This window comes from Triturus cristatus, chromosome 10, assembly GCF_964204655.1.
Source record: "Triturus cristatus chromosome 10, aTriCri1.1, whole genome shotgun sequence".
Taxonomy (NCBI): domain Eukaryota; kingdom Metazoa; phylum Chordata; class Amphibia; order Caudata; family Salamandridae; genus Triturus; species Triturus cristatus.
In genome coordinates, this window is record NC_140593.1 from 634,953,854 (window position 1) to 634,979,069 (window position 25,216).

At 47.1% G+C, this 25,216-nt stretch overlaps 1 protein-coding gene across 1 annotated transcript in view; it reads right to left on the minus strand.

The window, feature by feature from the left end:
- LOC146789820 (acid-sensing ion channel 1C-like) overlaps nt 1-25,216 on the minus strand; it is a 632,040-nt gene that overhangs the window by 217,997 nt on the left and 388,827 nt on the right. The window contains exon 5 of the mRNA XM_085632177.1: nt 3,861-3,917. Within this exon, the coding sequence (XP_085488303.1) occupies nt 3,861-3,917 (57 nt within the window). The remainder of the gene's footprint in view (nt 1-3,860; nt 3,918-25,216) is intronic.

Genomic DNA, 25,216 nt, shown 5'->3' on the forward strand with positions numbered 1-25,216 from the left:
TGCTTGAGTCCAATGTGTGTCAAATTAACTCTCGGTTTTCCGTACTTTTGAGTTTTGTACATGTAACGCCTCCCTCACTGATGCTGAAATTAATTGAAAAGACGTCAGAACGTTAGCTGGAACGGCTAAGTCACTTAGACATGTTTCTACTGCTTTTTTACAATTATTTATCACCTTTTTTGTCACCTCAATAGGGTCCAATAGTGACCAGCGCAAGGTATACCCATTTATTTTATCCAGAGTGATACTAGATAGTGCCTGGTCAATATTATCATTCCCCACCTTTTTATTTACTGGCAGTGATATAGAGTCATCCCCTTTGGTATCGCTTTGTTCGCTCTAAGTTGGCAGGGTATGCCCAGACGTGGGTCCCTTGCTCACTTTGCCACTGGATTCAAGATAGCCTGGCTGATGAGGGTTATGAACCCGAAACCGGTCCCAGGATACTTGTTTCCGGTCCAGGGAAGACATGGCTTGGCAGTTCGGGCTGGACTGTTCCCATGAGGCACAGGGGCAGACTGATTTGCATATGGCCATGTCTGAACTGGGGTGGTGGAGTGAGCTAAAGAATGATGATGGATTAAACCCAGATCAGTTGACTGGGGGTGAGTGTTTGATTTGCTCAAGCGCTCCGTCCGTCATCCCCTTTGGTATCGCAGTGATATAGAGTAACATAGTGGAAAATGGTCACTAAGTGAAACATCTTTAACCAAGAAACCACGTAGCTTAGGAGCATGATTATTTGTCAGAAATACAAAGTCTATAGTGCTATATAAGCCTCTTCCATTGAAGGTGTAACCCATCGGGGCTGGTCGATCACAGATTTCATTCGCAAAACCCAGATCTAAAGTAAATATCATTTCATTGAACAAGTCCCCCGACACAGAGTGACAGAAATGAGTATTGGTAGTGCCCTCTTCATATATAAAACCACATAGCTTTTCATGAACATTAGAGCATAATGAGCAATTAAAATCCCCTAACATGATTACCATTGTGTCTTTTATGCTTTTACTGCGTATAGTCCTCACATCCAGAGTCACCCTTGTTAGTACCAATCCCAAGTCTCCAATGGGAACATTGTTTTGAAGGTTAACCATTAGCATGCATTGCCTTTTATCAAAATCCACTGTAATTAACTGATAATAGGGTTCCTCGAGCTGATTATCTTTTTTACATTTAATGTGTTTGAAATGTAAGTACATAGGCCACCCTTCGCCCTACCACTTAATCCCTCCACTGCAGCAGTGTGAAAAGTTTTGTAACCATTTATGTGAATTGGATCTTTCTGCCAGGTTCCTTGACGGGATAAAATAATAGGGTGTTTTATAAAATCACTCCAAATGGGATTGTTTGTATCTTAGGCCTGCGATATTCCACGAGACTATGTTGCAGGTTGCCTCCACGCTCATCTCCAGTATAAAAGTCAAATTCCTGTTTATGACCACTATAGCTTCAAATTCACATGAGAACATTATTGTTTACTGCCTCACAGATTGTATGTTACAATTACTTTACACATGGCAACAACTCTCCTTACAGTCACAGGGATTCTTCATTGGGGATCATTGCATCTTAGGTTTCTTTAAATACCTTTTGTTAAAGCAATTACCCAGGAAAAACACATGGCATAAACCATATATGCATTTGTGCAGATGCATAACCACTGTTGAGGGAGAGGAGGAGCATCATGGCCGACTGTAGGCTTCACCTCTTGTGAGTCTTGGCTCCTACCCACATTCAACAATGGTAATAAATAGCATATTACACACAGCATATCTGCATGTATGGTCCATACCTTGCTGTTGCCCATGTGCAGCAGTTATTCTATTCTATTTATGTATTTATTGTAATCAAAATAAAAGAGCAATACAGCGGTACTGCAGCCTGGTCATCCAGGTGGAAAATAGCTCCATACTGGGAACATACACATCAGTGGTCATCAAAACATCAGTGGTACACGACCACAGAGCTGGAACTATTAAAACCCTGGGACCCAGTGTATTGCAGAAGTCTGTGAAATGGAGCTTTGGCCAACGAGCCTCTGTTGGAAGTTACTGTGACTGTATACAATGACCAATACACAGGCATATTAAAGGACACCACAGCAGCAGAATACATGGGGTACGGACCACTATATCTATATATGATGGCATGTCAGAAATGTATATATGGGGTACATAAAGACATAACCCATGCGCCAGAACTGCAGGCACAGAAACTGAGGGGTAACAGTGAGGGTTTGGGGGGCCTGGCTAAATGGGGGAAATTATGTGTGCCTGACGTTTAGCAGGAAGGGGGGCACAGCTGAAAAACAGGGTAAGTTTCCTGAGAGGGTCAAGGATGGTCACTCATCGGGATGTGGTAGTCGGGGTAAGGGAGAGAGAGAGGGGGATAGTCAGAGTGAGGGGAGGGTAAAAAAGGGGAGTGTGCCACCAGGCCATGTACTTTGTTCCAGGGTTCAACCGGTGGTTAGCCCCTCTCCTCCTGTCGGGGGGCGTCAGTCTAGGCTGCATCTAGGAATAGGGCCCAGACCTGGGGGGAAATCTCAGTTCTGTCCTGGATCCTATAAATAAGACGTCCGTAAGTCACAGTTTTATACATTTCTGTCAGCAATTCCGAATGGGTTGGCTTTTGGGGGTATTGCCAGCAGCACAGGGTGCAAATCGTTGCAGCTGTGAGTGCCATTAACTGCAAACATCTCACAGGGTTGGTCAGGGTGGATAGAACAGCTGTATCGTGCAGAAGGACCAGCTTCCCAGAGGGGATGGGCATGTCCAGCGCCGTAGTCAGCACTGTTCTAAGTGTGGACCAGAACGTCGTCAGATCTGGACACACGTAGAGAATTTTAGGCATATCACAATGAGAGCTTTGACATCTCCAGTAGTCTGCATGGTGTAGCAGGCCTGCGGGGTGGAGTTTTTTGATTTCCAGTACCAATCTTGGAGTGTCTTGAAGAGGGTGGGCTTCATCCGCGATTCCCTTACTCCCTTGTCCAGGTCCCGATAATGGACCTCCAGCCCTCCTATGTGTAGTGCGTGAGAAGTAGGTCCTACCATAAGTGGGTCATGGGGGTTTGGTGTGTAGCTGATGTACTATCAAATTGTAAAATCCCGAGACCACATATTTAAAAACACCCCAGCATGCGCAACAGTTATAAACAAAGCAGCAGCAGTTATATACAAAAGTGTTTAACCATTTTAGAAATTGGGTGCTACATTGAAGATAATGGCTGGAATGTGCCTTCTGCTCCAATTTCTAATGTACGTCTTTCAGTTTCTCTCTTTTTTATTTACAACATTCAAACCTCAGTGGCCACTCTGCCTTGCGGCAGGGATGTAATGCAGGCCCCTGCAGTCTCTGTGGCACAGGGGGATGGACCCACAACCATTTAGTGGGCCCCAAGCTCGCTAGGGGGCCCCCACTCATTCCAAGGCCAATGTACGTCTGCGAGATATGGGAGACATAGGTGACCCACATTACATTCTGCACTGGGCCCCATCATTTTACATTAAGCCACTACCTTGTGCTATATCAGTTGTTAAACGCCCTCTCCCTAGTTAAAGGCCCGCATATGCGGGTCAGGTGTATAACTCAGGTGCAGGACCTTTAGCCACGTGTATAGCCCTCGGTAGCAGACTACAAGGATTTGAATTGAATTAAAGAAGAAATCACAATAACTAGCTCTTGAAATATGCCCCAAGTTGTTTTCTTCTCTGAAGTGACTCTAGAATCGAATCTGTGATGCATTAATAACTAAGTTTAATTTTAAGTCAGGCCGATTAGAGTACATTTCAGGTGTGGTTACACACTAGAGGTCCCATGGAAATAAACCACACTTCATTGACAATGCAGCATACCTAAAGCAGGGTCAGCACAGTCTTTGTACTGCTCTGGTGTGCAGATCGTGGAGTTGCCTGTGTAAAATAGAAAAAAAGAACATCATTGGACACGATTGTCCATCAGCATCCTTGTATACCAGTATTCAAGCAGGAATCACAAGCCAGAGAATCTTCATTTCATTGCAGGAATACACTTCAGTCCATGAGCTGTCTCAGAAAAATACCCTGTAATAGCACTTTTGGAGTACCTGGGGTAAGACATTTCTTTTCCTTTTTTAAAAGTTTGGGATTGCCTATTACAATACCTTTAAAGCATTGATAAGTGTTTACTAACCAATCCCAGATTATTTGAAACTCTAATAACAAGAGATTTGAAAAAGTTGCCCTTGACATATAGAGGGTTAGTCAAGTATATACAAGTGGCTAAAGTTGCCTTTTCTAATATTCCAAACGTTTTTAAAGCTATTAAACTTATTTTAGTTACATTATACGTAGGAAAAGCTGATTAAAAGTTTTAAAATTGATTCAGAACTTTTTCACACTCATTACCATTTTTGGAACTTCAATAGGCTTTTCAACTTCGTCAAAAATTGTTGTTGGTTTAGTGAAACATTCAAAAGTCTGTCAAAGCTTTTTTGATGACGTTATGTTATTACAATGATTGAAGTCTTTTTATTGAAGTTATGACTAGAAAATGTTAAATTATGTATTATTTGGAAGTATTATATTGTTAATAGATCACTATTTTGTAATTACTATCTTTTCACTGAGTTTTAATTTTATATTTAATCGCTGTGCATTCTTCCTGTGTTACTATATTACTTTTTATTTATTTATAATTGGATTTTCTATAACTTTTTTTATCGTTAATCTTACTTTTCTGTTAATTTATTATTGTGTTAAATATTATTTATTTAACACAATGACTATTGACTAAATATGACTATTACATTTTACCATATATAAATATTATTTATGAATAGTAAAATGTAATAGTCATTTTTGATTATCCCGAATCCTTAGAATGCATCAGCAGGATAGATCTAAAAGTGGAATGTCTGTCATCACTTGAAGAGCCTAGGCTCTCCTCAGAATTGTTGAAGCCCAGTGTTTTCAGGAACCAATTAATGTTGATTACATACAATATCCAACCTTATTTAAAGCTTAACCCTGATCCCATGCATCGGTTTGTCTTAACACGTTTTCGGATGGACATTTTTTACTGAGTTGCTAGCTTCTTTTCTATGAACGACTGGTCCCTTAGACTAGTAAACTGTTAATGTGACAATCTGTTGCCACGGTGTACCTTGCGCATTGTCTTCTGTAAATTTTACACTGTTCAGACGAAGTGTTTTACTGTTCCAACTTATAACTTCTTCCAATGCAAGCCTGCTTACCTGTTTTTAAACCTTTACCCAACATGTTGCTCAATATCTACTTTTTTATGGGCTGTGATTTACTGTAGGAAGTCCCTCAATTATTTATGAATGCTCTTTTTAACACGTAATTTCACTTGTTTTTTGACAAGATGTATTCAAATTTTGTCTTCGTATTGTTTTTAGCCCTATTTTAATGTAATGATTGTATAGTACTTTATATTGTTTTTATGATTTTACTCAATGAAATTGAATAAAGCTTATTCTGATTCTTATTTATATATTTATTACTATTTTACATAGTGCAAACATGCATATTCAATAAGCAGGTTATATTAGAATAGACCAGAGCTCACTTAGAACACAAGGATAGCCACTCAAAGGTTAGAAAAGCAATGTTACAATAGAGATGATCCCGTGGTATCACTTAAATAAAAAGATGCAAACAATAACGGATTAATAGAGATTGATACTTTTTTATGTTATCGAATTGCCAGGAAAGATATTCATGAGTAGTGTGCAAAGAGGAGCATTGCAGATTACTCTTGGAAATGTCGCTGAAACAAGACATTTTGAATGCACTAACGGGTTTGTCCAATTCTAAAGATAACAACAGTGCAGCTCTCTGTAGTACTGCCGGAGAAAGGCTATGAGAAAGTAGGTTGCCTTAGAAGTTGTGTCTTTCAAGAAGTAATGCGTCCGAACATCAAAGAGAGCATATGCCTTCAGAAATGGATAATGTTTGGGCCAAGTGACTTGGGGTCCCAGAGTGTAGGGTTCTATGCACTACGTAGGTAAATTTAAGTAGACATCTGGCTTTAAACAGCAGCCACTGAAATTTGAGTGAGAACCAGGAAGTCTGACTGTTAAATAGCCAGTTAATGGTGGAGACTGGCATTGTTTGCAGCAAGACGAGCTGCCTTGAGAATGGCAAGGTGTATCCATGGTAGACTATAGAGATGACAGCTTCTCACTAACTAATCTATATAAAATATGAGATTGTAGCCTATTGTTAGAACTCAGGGTCTCTAGTTGGCAATGGTATACACCTTTGTCCAAATAGGGACCCTTGTGTCTAAGTCAGGGAAAGGGGATTACACTTTTGGATAACCCCTGCTCACCCCCTTGGTAGCTTGGCATGAGCAGGCAGGCTTATTTCAGAGGCAGTGTGTTAAGCATTTGTGAACACATACAGTAATACAGTGAAAACACTACAGACAGATACCACACCGGGTTGTATAAAAATAAGTATTCTTTATATAGACTTATCACAAGTCCACAAACAACAAAAATCCACAATACTGGCATCACAATTAATACTTCAGGATGGTAGAAGTAATTCAAAAATAGGTCATTCACTTAATCAGTCTTTAGCAACAGATAACTCCAATGGGAGTTATCATGACGTCAAGGTCAAAGTGCTCCAAAAGTACGGTGCCGACCGCGAGGTGCGCAGCGTCGGGCCCAGAGTCAAAACAGACCCCTTACAGAACAGTACCTTGGAAAGCGAAAACAAAGACCGCTCATGGCGTTAGTTCCTTGCTTCGGGGGAGATGATGCGTTGGTGTCCTGGATGCTTGCGCAGGCAGGATAGGCGTCGGTTCTTGACCAGAAAGGAGGTGACGTTACGTTGGAACCTAAACACAGGTTCCGTACGATGTCACGTTGTTGATGAGTTCTTGGCCGCCTTCGTCGAGGATCGGCTCTGTGATGATGTCGGTTTCGGAGTCGTTATGGCACAGCAGCAGGCGTCGGTCTACGTGTACAAGCGACTGAAACAGCAAGTTCCAGAAGCAAGCAAACAGAAGGGGTGAAGTTGTTTGTATCCCTGAGACTTCAGACTGGAGGCAAGCTCAGTTCGAGCCCTTGGAGAAATATTCTGCAAGATGATGAAAGTTCTATACAAGTTCCTTCTTCTTTCCTCGGCAATGAAGACACCACAGTAATAACAGCACACTGGCAGAGGGGCAGTTCAAACTCCTGCATCTTCCTTCGGGTCTTCTCCTCGGCAAAGGTTTGTCTTGTGTTCCCAGAAGTGATCTAACTTCTTGGGGTCTGGCTCCCCGTATTTATACTCAGAAATCCTTTGTCCGCTGAAGGCAGAGGGTTCTGTACCTAGTCAAAACCAGTTCAGGGTGCATTCTGCCAGTGCACAACTTCTTCCTTTGTCAGAGTAGGCCAGGGTCATCAGATGCACCACGGGAGGTGGAGCCAGCATTCAGCATTATGGAAGGCAGGCACAGCTCTATTCAGGCCCAGTTGCTACTCCTTCCACCACTCCTCAGGTAGATCGGCCTGTCCAGCCTAGTGCTGACTCACCATGTCTCCTGGAACCCCCCAGACCCTGTCACTCACAAAACCAGACATACAATACACACGCTAGCAGAGGCAGGATGGATGGTTAGACGAGAAAATACCTACTTTCTAAAAGTGCTATTCTCTCAAACACAGAATGTTAAAACCAACTTCACTAAAAGATGCATCTCATCATTCTGAGATCAGGCATACTAAACTCGAATCTCTACCTAGTTCCCCGAATCAGTTAGGATTATAAGATGTTATAATCAAACTGCCCATTCTGGCCTATGGGAACAGGTAGCCTTGCAATAGTGAAAAATGAAATAGGTTGTAATTCACTATCAGGTCACGCCACACACTTCAGGGCATGTCCTATCTTTTACATACAACGCACCCTGCCCGTATGCCTACCGTAGAGGTGACTGATATGCAGAAAAGGAAAGGTTCAAGGACCAGCGAGTGGGTGCATTTGCCGAGTCAACACGGCAGTCCCGACTGCATATGGGCTCTGCAGTGGCAGGCCCGAGTTACACTTCACGAGCTGCTTCGGTGGGTGGCACAATCGGTGCTGCAAGCCCACCAGCAGCATTCGATTTACAAGCCCCGGGCACACACGGTGCAAGATAAGAGGGTCTGGCAGTAAATCAAATAAGTCAATCATGGAGTCACTAACGGGGTGACCTTCACTATCTTTCCTGACTTTACCCCGCATGTGCAGGAGCAACGACGTAAATTCATAGCGGTCAAACCGAAGTTAAGACAAGTTCAGATAGACTATGCGCTACTGTATCCTGCACGTCTTCGAGTTACTTATCAGGGCACCCAAACAATCTATACGAAACCGCAACAGGTGGAGGAGTTTCTCAAGTCACTAAAACCACGGCGGAGGGTGGCATCTGAGCCTGGTGGGCCTTTAGGGGCATCGTTGGATGACGTGGAATGACAGCTCCCTTGGGCGATGGGATCGGGCGGCGAGGGGATGTGATGCCAGCAGCGTGGTCCGGCTGGAACTTCTGTTGATGGTTGGTTCACTGACGATGTAATGTGATGACATTTGCGTGGGAGGCAGTGCACCTGGACAATGTATGGCTGCGATAATCAGTCGGACATACCGTTCGCTTGCCTGGGGACTTGCTAACTGATGCGGGTCTCTAGGGTGGGCGGGAGGTATTCGTGGGCTACCTAGTAGAATACCCCCTAACCGGGTATACCCCAGAAGTTGTGTAATTTGGGGGTTGGATGTATGTTTTCCTGTAGCCCAGTTCCTCTATGGTGCGGGCTTGGTTTGAGATATATGATAGAAGGGATGTTTGAAGGGACTAGGACCAAGTATACGAGCTGTCACACACCTGGCTAGGACCTACTCTGATCATTGCCCTGTATGTCTTACGATTGTGCCCCCTGGCTATGACAGGCCTAGACCTACTTGGCGGCTGCAGCCGCGTGCCCTACTAGACTCTGTGTTTCAGGCTGAGCTGGGGGAGGAAATCCGGGATTTTTTTATCCGTAACAAAGGCTCGGTAGATAGCATAGAGGTTATTTGGGAGGCATTTAAGGCCACTATACGGGGGTATTGTATCTCCAAAAGTTTTGGCGTATTGCGTGATATACAGCGCACGCTTAAGAATCTTGAACAGGATTTAAGGGGGCTGGAGGAGAGGATGATACGAGGGGAAGCAGGTCAGATACATGCGGAATTCAGAGAGAAACTTTCTGAGTATGAAGCCACTGCTGCCAGGGAGGTTAAGTTTAAGGGGCGATATTGGGAAGCTCGCCGGTATGGTGAGGGTGAGCGACCTGGAAGGGCTTTGGCCGAACTTACGCGCTGCCCACGTACTAATACGTAGGTATTAGAAATAGAACTGCCTGGGGGTCAGAGGTCTCAGGATACATTGGGTATCCTTGACGCATTCACCTCACACTATACTACACTATATACCTCACAGCGTCAGGGCGTGGCGGATTTAGATGCATTTATGGGAGATATAGCATTGTGCTGGCTCAGTGACACACATAGGGAATTCCTAGGTGCACCGTTTGAGATTGACGAGATCAGGGATGCCATTATGTCCTTGCGGAACGGCAAGGCGTCTGGATTAGATGGCCTCCCTGTGGAGTTCTATAAGAGCTATATAGATATTATGACGCCAGTACTGAAGGAAATCTTTGAGGAATCCCTTGAGGTCGGCGTGCTTCCAGCGTCAATGAGGGAAGTGCTGATAACATCTCTGCTGAAGCCGGGTAAACCCAGCAACTCCTGCGACTCCTTTAGACCCCTGTCGCTCCTGAACTGTGACACTAAGATTCTGGCGAAGGTTTTAGCTAATCGCCTAACGTTGTTGATGGATAGGATTGTTCTCCCTGACCAGTCTGGGTTTGTCCCTGGGCGGGCTACCACCCACAACTTGCGCACGTTATTTTCGCTCATACAGAATGTAGACCCGGAGCTCCCACTTGCTGCTGTATTTTTAGATGCCACCAAGGCTTTTGATTTTGTGGAGTGGGATTATCTATTCGGTGTGCTACAAAGGATGGAATTTCCCAAGATATTCATCTCATGGGTGCAGTTGCTGTACTGTCAACCCACTGCAAAGGTGCTGATAAATGGTCATATCTACCCTTCGTTCCCTATTTCGCGGGGCACCCGGGAGGGGTGCCCGCTCTCTCCATTATTGTTCGCCATCGCGATTGAACCACTCGCATGTAGGCTACGTCAGAAACACCAAGATAAGGCATTTAGGTGTAATCAGCGGCAACTACTTATATCATTGTACTCTGATGATGTCACGTTATATGTTAGGGATCCTCAGCAAAACATCAATCCCTTATTGAGAGAATTTTTGGTGTTTGGCAGATTGTCCGGAGTGCATATTAATTGGGGGAAGTCGCAGATATTCCCCCTTACGGCCGCGGTACCTAAGTTTCAGCCGGATTTTCCGTTGGAATGGTGTACCTCTGACCTCCGCTATCTTGGCATACAAGTGACTAGGGATAAGGAAGACACGCTACGATTGAACTATGGGGTGGCTATTACGAGATTGGCCAGCAACGTCACACGGTGGATATCGCTACCCTTATCGCTTGCAGGTAGAGCTTCCCTTATTAAAATGATTGTCCTTCCCCAATTTCTTTATTTGTTCCTCAATATTCTCTATCACCCTGGAACTTTCTTTTTTTAAACTCTGCGTACTGAGCTACTTCGATTGCTGTGGGGAGGGAAGCAGGCGCGACTTCAATGGTCCGTGCTCACGAGGCCTTCCGATCAGGGGGGATTTGATATCCCAGATTTCGAAATGTATTATGCATGTGCGCAGGCGCATTATGCAACCCTAACCTCTGAGGCGGAAGCCGGAGGATATATTCGCTATTTTAAAAGAATTGTTGATTTTTGTGTTTACATATTTTAAAACTTCTATTCTATTCTCACCTGAGCTTTTTTCTGGGCAAAAGCGCCAAGCAGGCTCAACACATTTCAGCGGAACTAGCGCTGTTTTGGCACATTGTTGTTCGCGGCCGCCATCGCAGCAGACGCGAGGCCACGCCCACCTGACAGGCCACGCCCACACACCCCGCCTATAAAAACAGCGCTGATCACTAGCGCGACCAGTGGAACCCTAACCTCTGAGGCGGAAGCCGGAGGATATATTCGCTATTTTAAAAGAATTGTTGATTTTTGTGTTTACATATTTTAAAACTTCTATTCTATTCTCACCTGAGCTTTTTTCTGGGCAAAAGCGCCAAGCAGGCTCAACACATTTCAGCGGAACTAGCGCTGTTTTGGCACATTGTTGTTCGCGGCCGCCATCGCAGCAGACGCGAGGCCACGCCCACCTGTCAGGCCACGCCCACACACCCCGCCTATAAAAACAGCGCTGATCACTAGCGCGACCAATGGAACCCTAACCTCTGAGGCGGAAGCCGGAGGATATATTCGCTATTTTAAAAGAATTGTTGATTTTTGTGTTTACATATTTTAAAACTTCTATTCTATTCTCACCTGAGCTTTTTTCTGGGCAAAAGCGCCAAGCAGGCTCAACACATTTCAGCGGAACTAGCGCTGTTTTGGCACATTGTTGTTCGCGGCCGCCATCGCAGCAGACGCGAGGCCACGCCCACCTGACAGGCCACGCCCACACCCCCCGCCTATAAAAACAGCGCTGATCACTAGCGCGACCAGTGGAACCCTAACCTCTGAGGCGGAAGCCGGAGGATATATTCGCTATTTTAAAAGAATTGTTGATTTTAGTGTTTACATATTTTAAAACTTCTATTCTATTCTCACCTGAGCTTTTTTCTGGGCAAAAGCGCCAAGCAGGCTCAACACATTTCAGCGGAACTAGCGCTGTTTTGGCACATTGTTGTTCGCGGCCACCATCGCAGCAGACGCGAGGCCACGCCCACCTGACAGGCCACGCCCACACCCCCGCCTATTAAATGTGCCTTCCACGCAAGCGCAGCGGACGAGCGCAGCGGGAGCGCCGTTTGCGCGCCGAAGGCGCGCCTAAGGCAAGCCCGTCTGGGCCCGTCCGGGCCTGGACGGACCCAGGCCCAGGGATGCTGCCAGATCCATCCCCCAGTCGCCTGATGTACTCAGCAGACATGCTTCGGGACCTCCGACCTGAAAAAAACCAAGGTTGTCGCTACACTCACGAAGCAGGTAAACCCTTTACAAGCTGCATGCGCTGCTATACAGCCACTCAGACCCCAGCCAATTCCAGGCTACAGCTCGGTCTTCTCAACTGTCGCTCCCTCCCCAAGCACGCACTCGAAATCAATGGGCTGATCCAAGATCAAGGCTTAGACACATTGTTTTTAACAGAAACCTGGCTTTCTGACAGCAATGATGCGGATATTGTCACCGCCCTTCCCCCAGGCTACCTCATCCAAACCCGCCATAGACCCAGAGGAAGAGGAGGCGGGTTGGCTATAATCTACCGCGATCACCTCAGCTGTAGAATCAATGACGCCAATATTGAAGACGCTGAAAGCTGCCACTTTTCCCTCCAAACCTCCCCGACGCACTCCCTTTCGGGACTGCTTATCTACCGGCCCCCGGGTACCCTTGGGAAATTCCTTAACGCAGTCACCGAAACGACCTCTCAATTGGCCGCCTCTGTTTCCAACTTTCTTATTGTAGGTGATCTTAACCTCCATTTTACTGATCCCGCTGACCGGTCTGCCTCTGACCTTCTAGTGGACCTTCTGTCACTCAACATTCGATTGGTGAATAACGAGCCCACCCACGTCAAGGGACACCTCTTAGATCCCGTCCTTACTAATGACGCCAATATTACCACGAGTCCTTCTTTGTCACTGCCTTGGACCGATCATTTTTTAATCCCCATCTCCTGGGAGTCTCCTACTGTTACCACCCAGTCCGCGAAAATCAAAGTCACCGACAGACGTTGGCACAAACTCGTACCATCTGAATCGTTCTCCGTTCTCTCTAATTCCATTCCATCGCTTTCCCCTGATGCCATTACGGCCGATAAACAGTTTAGCTCCTGGATCACATCCTCCTTGGATACACTCCTTCCTAAAACCACCACCCTCAGACACACCAAACGAATACCTCCGGCCCCGTGGTATACTCCAGAGCTCAAGTCGCTTCAGCAGGACTGTAAAAGAGCTGAACGTTCCTGGAGGATGGAGAAATCCAACACTAATAAGGATGCCTATCGCACCTCCTTATTAGTATACAAATCTTTTATTGGTAAGACAAAAAGTCTATTCTTTCAGGAAAGAATTGAAAAAGCCGCCTGCTCTAGTAAAGAAACCTATACCATCCTGAAAGAACTTCTCAATGTTCCCGATCCCGTCCCGAGAAACCCCCCAGACCCCAAAGCGGACCAGGAAAAATGCCATCAGCTAGCCAGCTTTTTCCAAGAAAAAATTCAAAAAATCCTTAATTCCATCCCTCCCTCCATTCCGAGCGACATTGGCGACCCCTTCGACACTCCGATCTCCCCTAACCTAACTTCCTGGGGGCAAACAACCATCGAAGAAGTCGAGAACACGCTAAAAACTATCAAAAGCGGATCTCCTAGGGACCCCGCACCGCTACGGATCCTCAAGGAAGTAGCTCCCATCATTATCCCCCCCCTCACCCATCTGATTAATGCGTCTTTTCAACAGGGAATCGTCCCCCTTAGTTGGAAAGCGGCAGTTGTTAAAGCGCTTTTAAAGAAACCCTCCTTGGATCCAGCGGAATTGGCTAATTATAGACCAATATCCCTCCTCCCTGGGACCAGCAAGATCGCCGAGAAACTGGTGAACAAGAAACTTTCCCAGTTTCTTGAATCTAATAATCTGCTAAAAAACTCGCAGACAGGTTTTCGCCCAGGACAGGGCACTGACATCGCCCTCCTGGCGGCGGTGGAGGAGGCCAGAGCACTCTTAGACGAAGGAGGTTCAGTGGCAGTGATCCTCCTCGACCTGAGCGCGGCCTTCGACACCGTCAACCACCAACTCCTGATCAAACGGCTCAAGAAGGTAGGAGTAGAAGGTACTGCTCTATCCTGGCTTTCCTCCTTTCGGGCCCAACGTTCCTTTCAGATCTGGGAGAATAACACCTGCTCCTCCGAAACACCCCTCCAATGTGGGGTGCCTCAGGGCTCCTCCCTGAGCCCCACATTGTTTAACATATACATGGTCCCATTGGAGGAGGTTGTCACCCCGTTCGGAGTGAGCATCGTCAGCTATGCGGACGACACACAATTAATCGTCTCCCTATCCCACCCCAGTCAACAACCTGCGGACTTATTCAACTGCTTGACGCAGATACAAGGGTGGATGAACAACTCAGCTTTAAAGCTGAATGGATCAAAGACGGACATCCTTCTTCTGGGTCCGAAAGGTCTCACTTTTCCCTTGAACATCTGGCCACCCTGTCTGGGTCCCCCCCCAGACCCAAAACAGGAAGTAAAAAGCCTGGGAGTATGGATCGAAGCCGATCTCTCATTCACCACGCAGGCCAAAAAAGTAGCCGGTACCTGCTTCGTACTACTGAAATCTATGAGAAAGATCCTGCCCCTACTTCCACCCACATCGCAAAGACTTCTTATCCAAGGCCTCATACTTTCCAGGCTCGACTATAGTAATGCAATCTACCTGGGCGCACCTGAAGCAACCCTAAATAAACTTCAGAAAATCCAAAATGCGGCGGCCCGGATCCTCACTAACACCCCGGCCAGAGCTTCAGCCAAACCTGCTCTGAAGCTCCTTCACTGGCTCCCAGTGAGGGAACGAGTGATTTTCAAAGTCTTATGCATGGCACATAAGTTACTGCAGAATCAAGGCCCTCCAATTCTTAGAAAATTCATAAAATCTTACAAAGCCCCAAGATCCCTTCGATCGGACAAGGAGTCCCTTATCATCATGCCCAGATTCAAGAAAGCCCGCTCGGGTGGAAGACGCTTCTCGGTCCACACTGCTCGCCTCTGGAACGCTCTCCCCCGAGACCTGAGAAAAGAACCCAACTACTTACGTTTCAGGAAACGGCTCAAAGCTCACCTGTTCCCTTAATTTTAACCTTCCTCCCTCTGAAACTTGCCGTCCCCCCCTCTCAGCCGCCCAACCCACAGAGGTAGGGATCTTTAGCGCTGGGATACCTCAGGGTGACTACGCGCTCTATAAATTTTTTTAATAATAATGCATACCACTGGCTGCGACCCACGGCTTACATGCCACAAGTGGCTGCTGAGGATTGGTTGGCGCATCTTATTCCACTCAATGGATATATACATGCACCACTGAGTGTGCGTGGGACACAGCCCACGATGATCACCAGTACGTTGACTGCTTGGAGGCGCCTGGCGGGCCTGCTCCAGTCGGCCCCCATGTTGTACTCCTCGCGGCTTCCGCTGGTGTATCACCCTGATCTGCCGTTGTTGCAGGAAACGGGATTTCGTAATATGTGTCGGAGATTGCTCATTTGTACGTGGGGGGACCTCTTTCATGGAGGTGTGTTTCGATCTTTAGAACATCTGTTTCAGGCAGTGCAGCCAACGCCCCTAGAAGTTTTTTTATATGTGCGCCTGCGGCAGGGAATGAAGGCGGTTCTTCCTGAATTTCCTCAAGAGCCAAAGAATTTGGCCCCCCTGCATTTAGTGCTCACTTCTCCGGATGGTAAGCATTTGGTGGCGGGCCTGTATCGTAGCATGCGCACACAACATCAAAGTATTAGCAGCCGGGCGCGTCAAACTTGGAGTGAGGAGTTGGGACGGGAGGTGTCGGATGCACAATGGCTGTATTGCTGCACACAAACTCGGCAGATTTCTGCTAGCTGTAGATTGAAAGTGATACACTATAGATTTTTGCAGCGCTTATATTATACGCCAGCCAAAAAATATCGACTGAAATTGTCCAATAATGATAGATGTGACAGATGCGGACAGGCTGGGGCGGGTTTTTTCCATCTGGCGTGGGAGTGCCCGGCTATATTGCAGTACTTGATGCAGATCTATGACGCCCTGGACAAAATGACGGATAGTGCACATGAGAGGGATCCATTGGTAGCACTGTTGGGCTACACTGCGCTCATCCCCAATAAATATAGGAAGTTTTGTGCAATCGCTTTCCTGCTGGCCAAGCGCAGGGTGGCTTGCCGATGGGGCAGAGGCAGAGCTCCGAAGTTTAAGGAGTGGTTAACAGATCTGGTATATTGTCAGGAACAACTATCGGTATATGCTGAGACACAGCCAATTACCTCCAGACCTAAGGACATATGGGGCCCGCTTCAGGCCTTCCTTCTCCAGCAGCGGGAGGAGGAATAGGGCGTCTCTGCTGTGAATGGTTCGTGAGCGGGGGAATGTGGAGTTGGAATTTATGTTGCCGCAATAACTCTCCCCTTTTGATTGGGGGTTGTCCCCCCCTCCTTCCCCCCATGTGGATAAGTGAGGACACAGTACTTATCTTTAGATCTGACAATGATATAGGAGGGACTCTTGTGTCATGTTGATATTCTTACAGATAACCAGATGGGGCGTATGGACTAGACTCAATGATAGCTTTGAATAATTTATGTCTGTGATGATCACTGTTATGTCCCTCAGCAGACTGTTTATGGTATAATCTTCTGATGCGTTATAATGGCCAAATGAATGTCCAGCTGTACTGTTGTGTTTCTTAAGTTCCAAAAAAAAAAAAATCAAGGAGTCACTAATCAAAACATCAATTTAACACAGGGAACACTTGCACTGTGGCACTGAATAGCAGTGCACTGTGTCCAAACTATCTAAACCAGCAAAACATATCAAAAACAGAGGAAGCAATCAGTAACAAATGGATGGGAGACTCACGCCAATGGTACCAGGTCTAACACCTATGTAAATCTAGGGATAAAATTAGTTAAATGATATTATATATATTTGTAATGTAATCAATTATATAAATATGTAATGTATTTATAATCTATTAGGTGTTTTGTTTACATTATGTAAATTACATTGTGTGGATCAGAAAGCATACATTTAGTTTTGTTATGTTTCATACAGATACCCCGATATAGGCTCAGGTAGTAACCAAACCTTTCACCTTTATTTCTGGACACCAATCCCACAGTCTATGTTGTCTAAACGTGCCGATCCTTATAGGTTTATAGGAACTAAACGACATAGCATCTCCAACGTTGGTTTGGTACTTATTTAACAGTCAAATCTGAGTAGTTCAGTCGAGCTGTTCTCAGAAACCCCTACTCAGATTTTCCTAGAGACATATGGAGCGGGAGTGGGAAGAGAACAATCCTCCACAGCTGAGTAGGCATATCCTATGCATTGGATACACAGTTGGAGGCTGTGTTTCCACACACAAGCCCTCAAGAAAAACACAGAATGCTAACGATCAGCTTGCCCATGGGGGATAGGTCCCCAGAAAGAGGATTGTACCTCTTGAGGTACAGTTTTCGCTGCCATATATACCAGAACTCATGGTATCCCTTCAATAGCAGTAATTCCAGATGTATTAAGACAAATTCAGAATGGGCCCTATTCACAAGGAACTATCGCCGACTTAACAGCACTTTATCACAGCCAAAGTTGCGATAAACTTATCGCCCCAATCACAAGCTGGTGTTAACAGCCCACAGCACCAGTTTACCCGCGATAGCACCCGCAAAAAACATCGCCACTGATGACCCCGCCAACTATCGCTAATGAGATGCGGAGTAGCCGTTCCTGTGCCAAAAGCCATGACAACACCACTGCACAACATTCACAACGAACAGCCAGAACTGCGATAAGAACACAAAACAGGTGATAAGGCGCGTTAGCAGCAGGAAAATAACACCTGCCCTGACCTGGTGCTAAGTTGGACCACAGCCTGCACCACAAAAGGGAGCCCAGCCCACAGCCACATCGGAAGGGCAGAAGATGCCATGAGCCACTGGTCATGCGGCCTGGACGCCAAAGAGGGCCACAACACCCACCGCCACCACCCTAGGACCCCATACAGCACCCAGAACATCCCCCCCCAGGGCCACCACCCAGGCAGCGCTGACAAAGACAGCGGACCCCCAGGAAACACACCAGCCTCACAGACCCAACACCTGACAATGTCATTTCCCAATACAGGCTCAAAAGGAAAACAACTGCACGCATCATGACCAACAACGCCCAACAGGCCGACGGCACCAACACAGCGGACAACCAACATCCCACCCCACACAAAGCTGCTGGCTGTGCTGCACCTGTTGTCCCCTGGTACCACCCAACCAACACACGCCACAGTCGGAGGAGTCACACAGCCAGCCACATCCCAGTCCCTCACACCTGTCATGGACATCACCATCAGCCTGGTACCCCAGTCCCCATACATCCAACATAATGCACAGGATCCGCTGGAGACCAAGCAAGGACCATACGCCATAGCTGGATGCACGCAGATGTCGGGGGCAATCCACAGCACACATGTCTTACCTGTGCCCCCTAGTGACACAGCACACAATCACTGCAACAGAAAGCACACGTCTCACATCAATGTGCAGGCAACAACCGAACACGAGGAACCTCCACCGATGTCGCCTACAAATTCCCTGCCAGTGTGCATGATACCTTCATCCTCTGACGGTCCATCATCACCCAGAGTTACCAGGATGGCACCAAGGGAAATGCACACTCCCTTGGCAAGTACAAAATGAACACCCCACCCATCTGAACTCCACAACCATGCAGCTCACAACACTGGCAATGCACACGACACAAAATCACTACCAACATGCAAAACAACATGCCCACCCACCAGACTCACAACGGTAACCTGAGCAAGCCATGAACATGAGCCATCAATGGCATGGCACCCCAGCCACACAATAGCCGAATGTGGGGAGAGGTGGCAACCAGGCATGTGTGGAGGAGGCAAGTGATCCATGAATGGGAAAGTACACAATGCCAAGAGTGGCAAAGATGTGCTGGACAGACTGCAGCATGCAGCACACACCCATATCCATGGAGACATACACCGCTGGTGTATGGAGTGTAGTGGACAGTGGATGCAACCATGTCACCCCAGCCAGTGGGGAAGTCAACGGACATGTTGCCTGTGACGTCCCCCCGTAAGCGTGAAAGGAGTGGGATGGCCTGGTGTATGCCAGGCCAGCGTAGGGGTGTGAATAAAAAGCACGTAGCCCTGGGCGTGGTCCTCTTCCGAAAAACCCAACGTCTCTGCCAGGGTGGCGCCACTCACCACGCCACGAGGCCGACGCCATCCGTGTGAGCGGAGTTGCCTGCGATCCTGTGCGGCTGTCGTACCCCCCGCCCGCTGGACCCCGAAGCCGTCATGCCTGCCCCAGTGCAGCCAGGCCACACTGATCACCTTCCGACACCGGCGTGTGTCAAGGAGGGCAAGCCCCAAGCCCGAGTGCCGCGTCCTTGGCAGCCTCTCAGACCATCGAGGCCTCCACGACACAGGCCCACTTTAGATCTTTCTCGTTGACGAACTCTTCTGCCGCCTCCGGCCTACACTTCAGTCAAGTAGGTCACACCTTTGGAACTGAGTCTTGATTACACAATGGCAGAGTACATATGTTCATTGCAGAGTTTACATCAGTGTACTCCCTTCTACGTGGTGCCACCAACTCTGTGCATAGCATCACAACCATACGTGTCTGTGGGCCTTCGTGGACTATTGCCCTCGGCCTACGCTGCGCATGAGTAGGTCACAGAATTGGAACTGAACATCGATTTTTCAACAGCAGATTACATATCTTTGCACGCAAAGAGAGGCGTGAGAGGATGACGCGTTGCAGCCCGGAGGGAATAGGATCATCGTTACGGAGGTGATCAAACACTACCGACAGCTGCTCTGTTGCCACTAACTCTGTCCATCGCGAGCCAACGACAGGTGGCTGTGGGCCCTTGCTGACCGCTGCCCCCGGCCTTCACTGCGGTCAAATAGGTCACACACACCTTCTATTTCAGCCTTGATTTGTTTATGGAAGACTTCATGTCATTGTACAGGCCTCATCGCAGACTGCATCCCCTTTCAGCCCGAGTGCCAAGATGTCTATTCCCCGAGACCCATGGTCACTTTCTGGTTGGACTTTGAGGGCGACTGAGTCCATGGACTTGGGGTTTTCGTTGCCATCATGGAGGTGATACTGACTTTGTGGCGAAAACGAGGCCGTGGCATTCCACCCCACCATTTGCTGCTTCCGAATAACATAAGACCTTTCGCCTTTTGTCCTGGAGGACGCCTTCCACTGACCTCCGCAACACTCTGCAACATACACTTCGGACATTGATGAGGACCCACTCAGGTCGCATGACCCATCTGACTGCACCGCAAGTCACCGTCCCGTGGCAGGGTGCCTGTGCCGGCCGCTGTGCATCCTGGGCCACTAACTCTGTGCAGCTCATGTCAGGGACCCTGTCTGAATGAATATTGGATCTCTGTGATGGTGGTCCTAGGGTCATAGACGCCATGTGCATGTGGCCCTGCGCTGTCCGCTGTCTCTGGCCTCAACTGCAGACCACCAGAGCTCACACATCAAATCGAATCCTGACCAGCCCGGATGTTGCATCACCGCAGGAGGCACACGCCACCTCCGCCAGGACAACCTCCAACCGCCATCTGCCAGAGTCGAAACGGTGGTCCTGACAAACCTACGGAGTTGCAAAACACCTGTCGTGGATGCCATCATCAGACTGATACCCTGCTCAGCACTCCAGGTGCCACTGACTCAGTGCCCCGCAAGCCATCGTCCGTTACTGATTGTGTTTTGTGCTGTGGAGAGGCTGCGCAGCAATGTCATCTCAAGCAGAGTGGGAGACCCAGGACGTTGTTGAGGAAGCTGATGCAGGTCTCACACACCACATTGCATCTGCATCAGGAATATCTCAAAGGGACACAATCCAAGACTTTTTCTTCACATGAGCATGCTCATCTCTAGTGCCCCAACCACAGTGCACTGCAACTCACGGACACTTCTGTTTGCATGTTGTGTGTCCTCTGGACTTTCTCAGTCTCCCTCCATGTTGCTCAGCAGTTGACTCTGTTATGCAGGTGTTTTCAGTTCCCGTTGCACTGGTGTCCACTGTTCAAGTGGTTGCCAGCACCAAGCACTCCGTGGGTGCTGGCTTACACTCACGACATTGCAGTGTGCTGTGAACAGCGGATGAAGACATATCACCGCAGGTAGCGGGGTGGAGCTTGGACATGTAGTTTTGTCATCACCCACTCAATTCGTATGGGGAGTAGGCTGGGCCATCGTAGGCAGAGCCGACGTGGGTGTGTGACTGCTATTTGCGTGCCCCTGGGCGTGGTTGTGTACTGTGAATGTGCATCTGCATGTGTCTCTATGGCTGTGTGGGTGGTCGCTGAAGAGTAATGGACACCAACTAATGTGATCTAGTTTGCCTTCCATGGGTTCGGACCCCAACCACGCTTGTTTGGCCACCGCCTTTTGGTGTGCTGACACATGACAACGGGGTGACATGTGTGGGTGGGTGAAGTGTCGTGAGCCAGCTGTGCTTGTGGTTGCTTCCTGCTGTGTAGTCTGTTGTAGACTTTGTGTCCTCCTCTGAGTAGCTTGGCTGCCCGGGTCCTGGTGGTGACTTGCATGGGATGTCCATGGTCTGTTGTGGGGCGTCATTGTCAAAGGTGTGGTGGTCCTTTCCGGCATCACAGATGTGTTGTCTTGTGTGCTCTGCTGGAGGTGTTGTGTGCCCCTCTGCAAAGTGAAGGGGAGATGCATGTTGACATTGTGTTGACATGTATGTTTGTGCATTGTTCTGGTCTTCATGCAGACTGTATGACAATGTACATTGTGACTGTTCGTGAGGTGCTGAATTCTGCTGCAGGACAGTGTACATTTAGACTACATGACGGATGTGAGGTCCTACGCGTACATTTCCATTTCACAGTTTCCTGCTCTGTTAGATGTAGTGGGCATGTTTCTGTGCATGTGCGGAGCCAGTTGTATCCTCTGTACTGCAGTGTTGGCTATGCGCATTGTACCACGTCGTCGTCAATGTGGGTGTGCTGTTCTTGCTATGTGTGTGTGCTGCAGTATGCCAAGGGGATCAGGGACATGATCCTGGGTAATTGTGGGTGTGCAGTGTGCTATGCCTCGTTGTGCATGTGTGCCATTGTGCCCATCTTCCCCCGCCTCCCCAGTTCCTGTTGGTTACTCTCCCTGTTGATGTTGTGTCAGGTCCTCTCAAGCTGTGTCCTTACTCCCTTCTCCTTGCACCGTCTCCACACTGATGACTGTGGCCTCTGTTTCCTCCAGCTCCTCCTGTGGTGCAGGACTGCCACCTCCTGTCGCTGTTGCTGCCTTCCTGTTGGCAGCAGGTTTGTGCCTGGTTTCGGTTGTCATGTCATGCCAGCGCCTCTTGGACTCCTGGATTAGCCTCCTCGGCACTCCGACTGCATTCCAGGTGGTCTGCTTGTGGGTCAGTTGCTGGTAGTGTTCTGTCGCCTCTGTGACGCTGGTCTTGTTTTCCTGCGGTCTGCACCCGTCTTCCTCTCCCTCTTCTCCTTGGCCTTCCCCGACCCCGTTGTTCCTTGCTGGTGGTCTGTGGGGGCTGTGGGGTTTGCGTTGGCCTCTGCGCTGGGTCAGGTTGCATCCATGTTGCTATGTGCTTTGGCTTGTTTCTGGTGTGTTGTTTCTGTGTTTTTTATGGTGCATTTTCCCGCCAGATGTGTGGTATTTGCAGGCCTGTGGCTGGTTTTCGCAACTTTTTGGACCGCGATTGGCCTTGTCGCATGTTTTATGGCATTCGCATTTCGCATTTTTGCAGCATGGTGTTGGATTTTGCGCAGCCATTTTACGCGTTATCTGGTGACTATCGCATGCTACCACCGCATTGTGATCACTTGGTTGGCACGGCGTAATTTTCCTGTGTTGGGCTGCGATGTTGAGAGTTGCGTTAGGCTACTCTTGCGGTAGTTATCACACGTTCTTGTGATTATACTCCAATGAGTAGGGAGCAGAACCTGCTCTGAACTTAAGGATGAAATTGTTAGGAAATTTTGCACAGGCATAAACTATCATATTAGCAAACATAAAAGGGGAGGCAGCAATACACAAAGCCAACACTTGAGGGATTTCACTCCTTCACAACAGGAACATAAATTACCTAAAATTATCGAAGATGCCGGTCTTGAATTAGGGAGAGATACTTTGGGAGCTAGAGCAACAAAATCTCAACTCATAGGTGGTCCTGATAAAGACAACACCAAGCAACCACCTGATTCTTCCAAAAATAAATGGGATAATAATAATAAAAAACAAAAGAATATAGAAAGTAGGTCACAACCTTAGGAATAGAGAGAACATTGAAAAACCTGACAGGCATCAGGATACTGATAAGCGTTCCTCTCGTTTCTTTCAGGGTTCATCAAAAAAGTCAGAGAGGAAAGGACGGTCAGAGCACAGACAAGAAGAGCGTATAAAGTCCAGAGACATACAACGCGCTTCAGACTATACTTCTAAAAAAGAAGAGAAACAAAAATCAAAACCTCAGTTTAAGAATAAAAAAGTAGCAGGTTTTAAGTTAGACATGCCCAGAATTCTGAGGAATCAACTTCTGAACTGGGAATGGGCTGTGGCGATGCTAGATAGTGCAGCAGAAGTAACAATAGCTCTCCAGAACCTGATGAAATTTCTGGTGACAGCGGAGTTGAAAGGAACATATCACGGTGGAGACACCTGATATGAGGGTAAGAGTCCGGCATAAGTTACATGAAATAACACTACAAATGGAGGGGGACAAACTCAGAAAAATTAAAGGTCTCTTTTGGGAGAACCTTACTTATGACATCCTTTTGACTGAAGAAGATTGGTTGCCCGAAATTGTTATGGAATGCCCAAAGAGAGGAACTGTAATTTTACCGGCTTTTTCTGACCTCGTTCCAGTATACTTAAAACATTAATACGTGCAAGAGTGGGTGGTTGAACTTGCTCCAGCATTATACCCCAACCATGTTGGGTGGGATGCTGAGTCACCTCACCATGAAATCCCAGTAAAAACTACTCCAACTCCACTGAGACAGGATCCAATTAAACAAGAAGCGAAAACACAAGTCAGGGAGATCTTAGATCAACTTGAATACCAGGGTGTAATTGAAACTTGCACCTCTTCAATGAATAATCCTTTGTTTCCCATAATGAAACCCATTAATACATACACTCTAGTTTTAGACCACAGACATCTGAACACATGCACTAAAACATTAACAGTACAGAATACACACAGTGCCACATTAATAAATAACATTGTGCGGAAAAAATACAAAACCACATTAGATATCTCAAATGGATTTTTCTGCCAAAATTTAGCGCCTGAGAGAAGGTATTTGACTGCATTCTCAGCACTCGGTTCTCAGCTTCAATTTGGTTGACTCCCGCAAGGGTATAAGCATAGCCCTGGGTTGTTTGCAGCTAGGGTAACAGAGTTACTTCAGAATTTGGATGAGGAGGCATTGTCCTATGTAGATGATATTTATCTGATGGATGATGATTTAATGGATCACTTGACCCGGATGAGCAACATCATTTTTGGGTTCGCCTCTGTGTCCTATTTTTGAGATATGAGCTTTCAAGTGAAGGGAAAAGCCTGGCAGCTATCTTTTTAGAAAACTGTGCGCTGGTCCAACCTCCTAAATCGAAAAACTAACACTCTATATTGGGATTCTTGAATTTTGGCAGAGCTTACATTTTAAATTACGCAGAAAAAAGTGAAACCTTTCTACGACTTAATAAGACCTGAATTTTCAGTTAGGAATTAGACACAGGAACACATAGATGTCTTTTGTTCCTTACCAGCTGGCATGATAGCTTCCAAACACCTACACACAGGTGTAAATACCACAAATTTGGTGATTCGTGTTATAGGCAGGTCAATCTGGGTACACTTACCTAACCTTCAATGAAGGTGAAATGGTACCTATAGCATATAAATCACACTTGTTCACAAACGCGGAAATGCGTTTTGCTTCCACAGAATAAATTCTGACAGCAGTACAGACTGCTGTAGTGAGAGAAAGAGCCCTGGCTCAGGGGAAATTAATAATTGTTGTAACTCCAGTACCGGCCTTAGAGGCTGTCACAAAGGCAAATATTCCAAATGCTAAATCTTTACTGGATGCAATGGGCTAATTTTCTCACTGCAACAGATGTGATTTACAAATTTGACTCTACACTTAAAACGCAAGCATTCCTGCTATACGATCAAGAATATCCTCTCCCAAATGAAATAATGC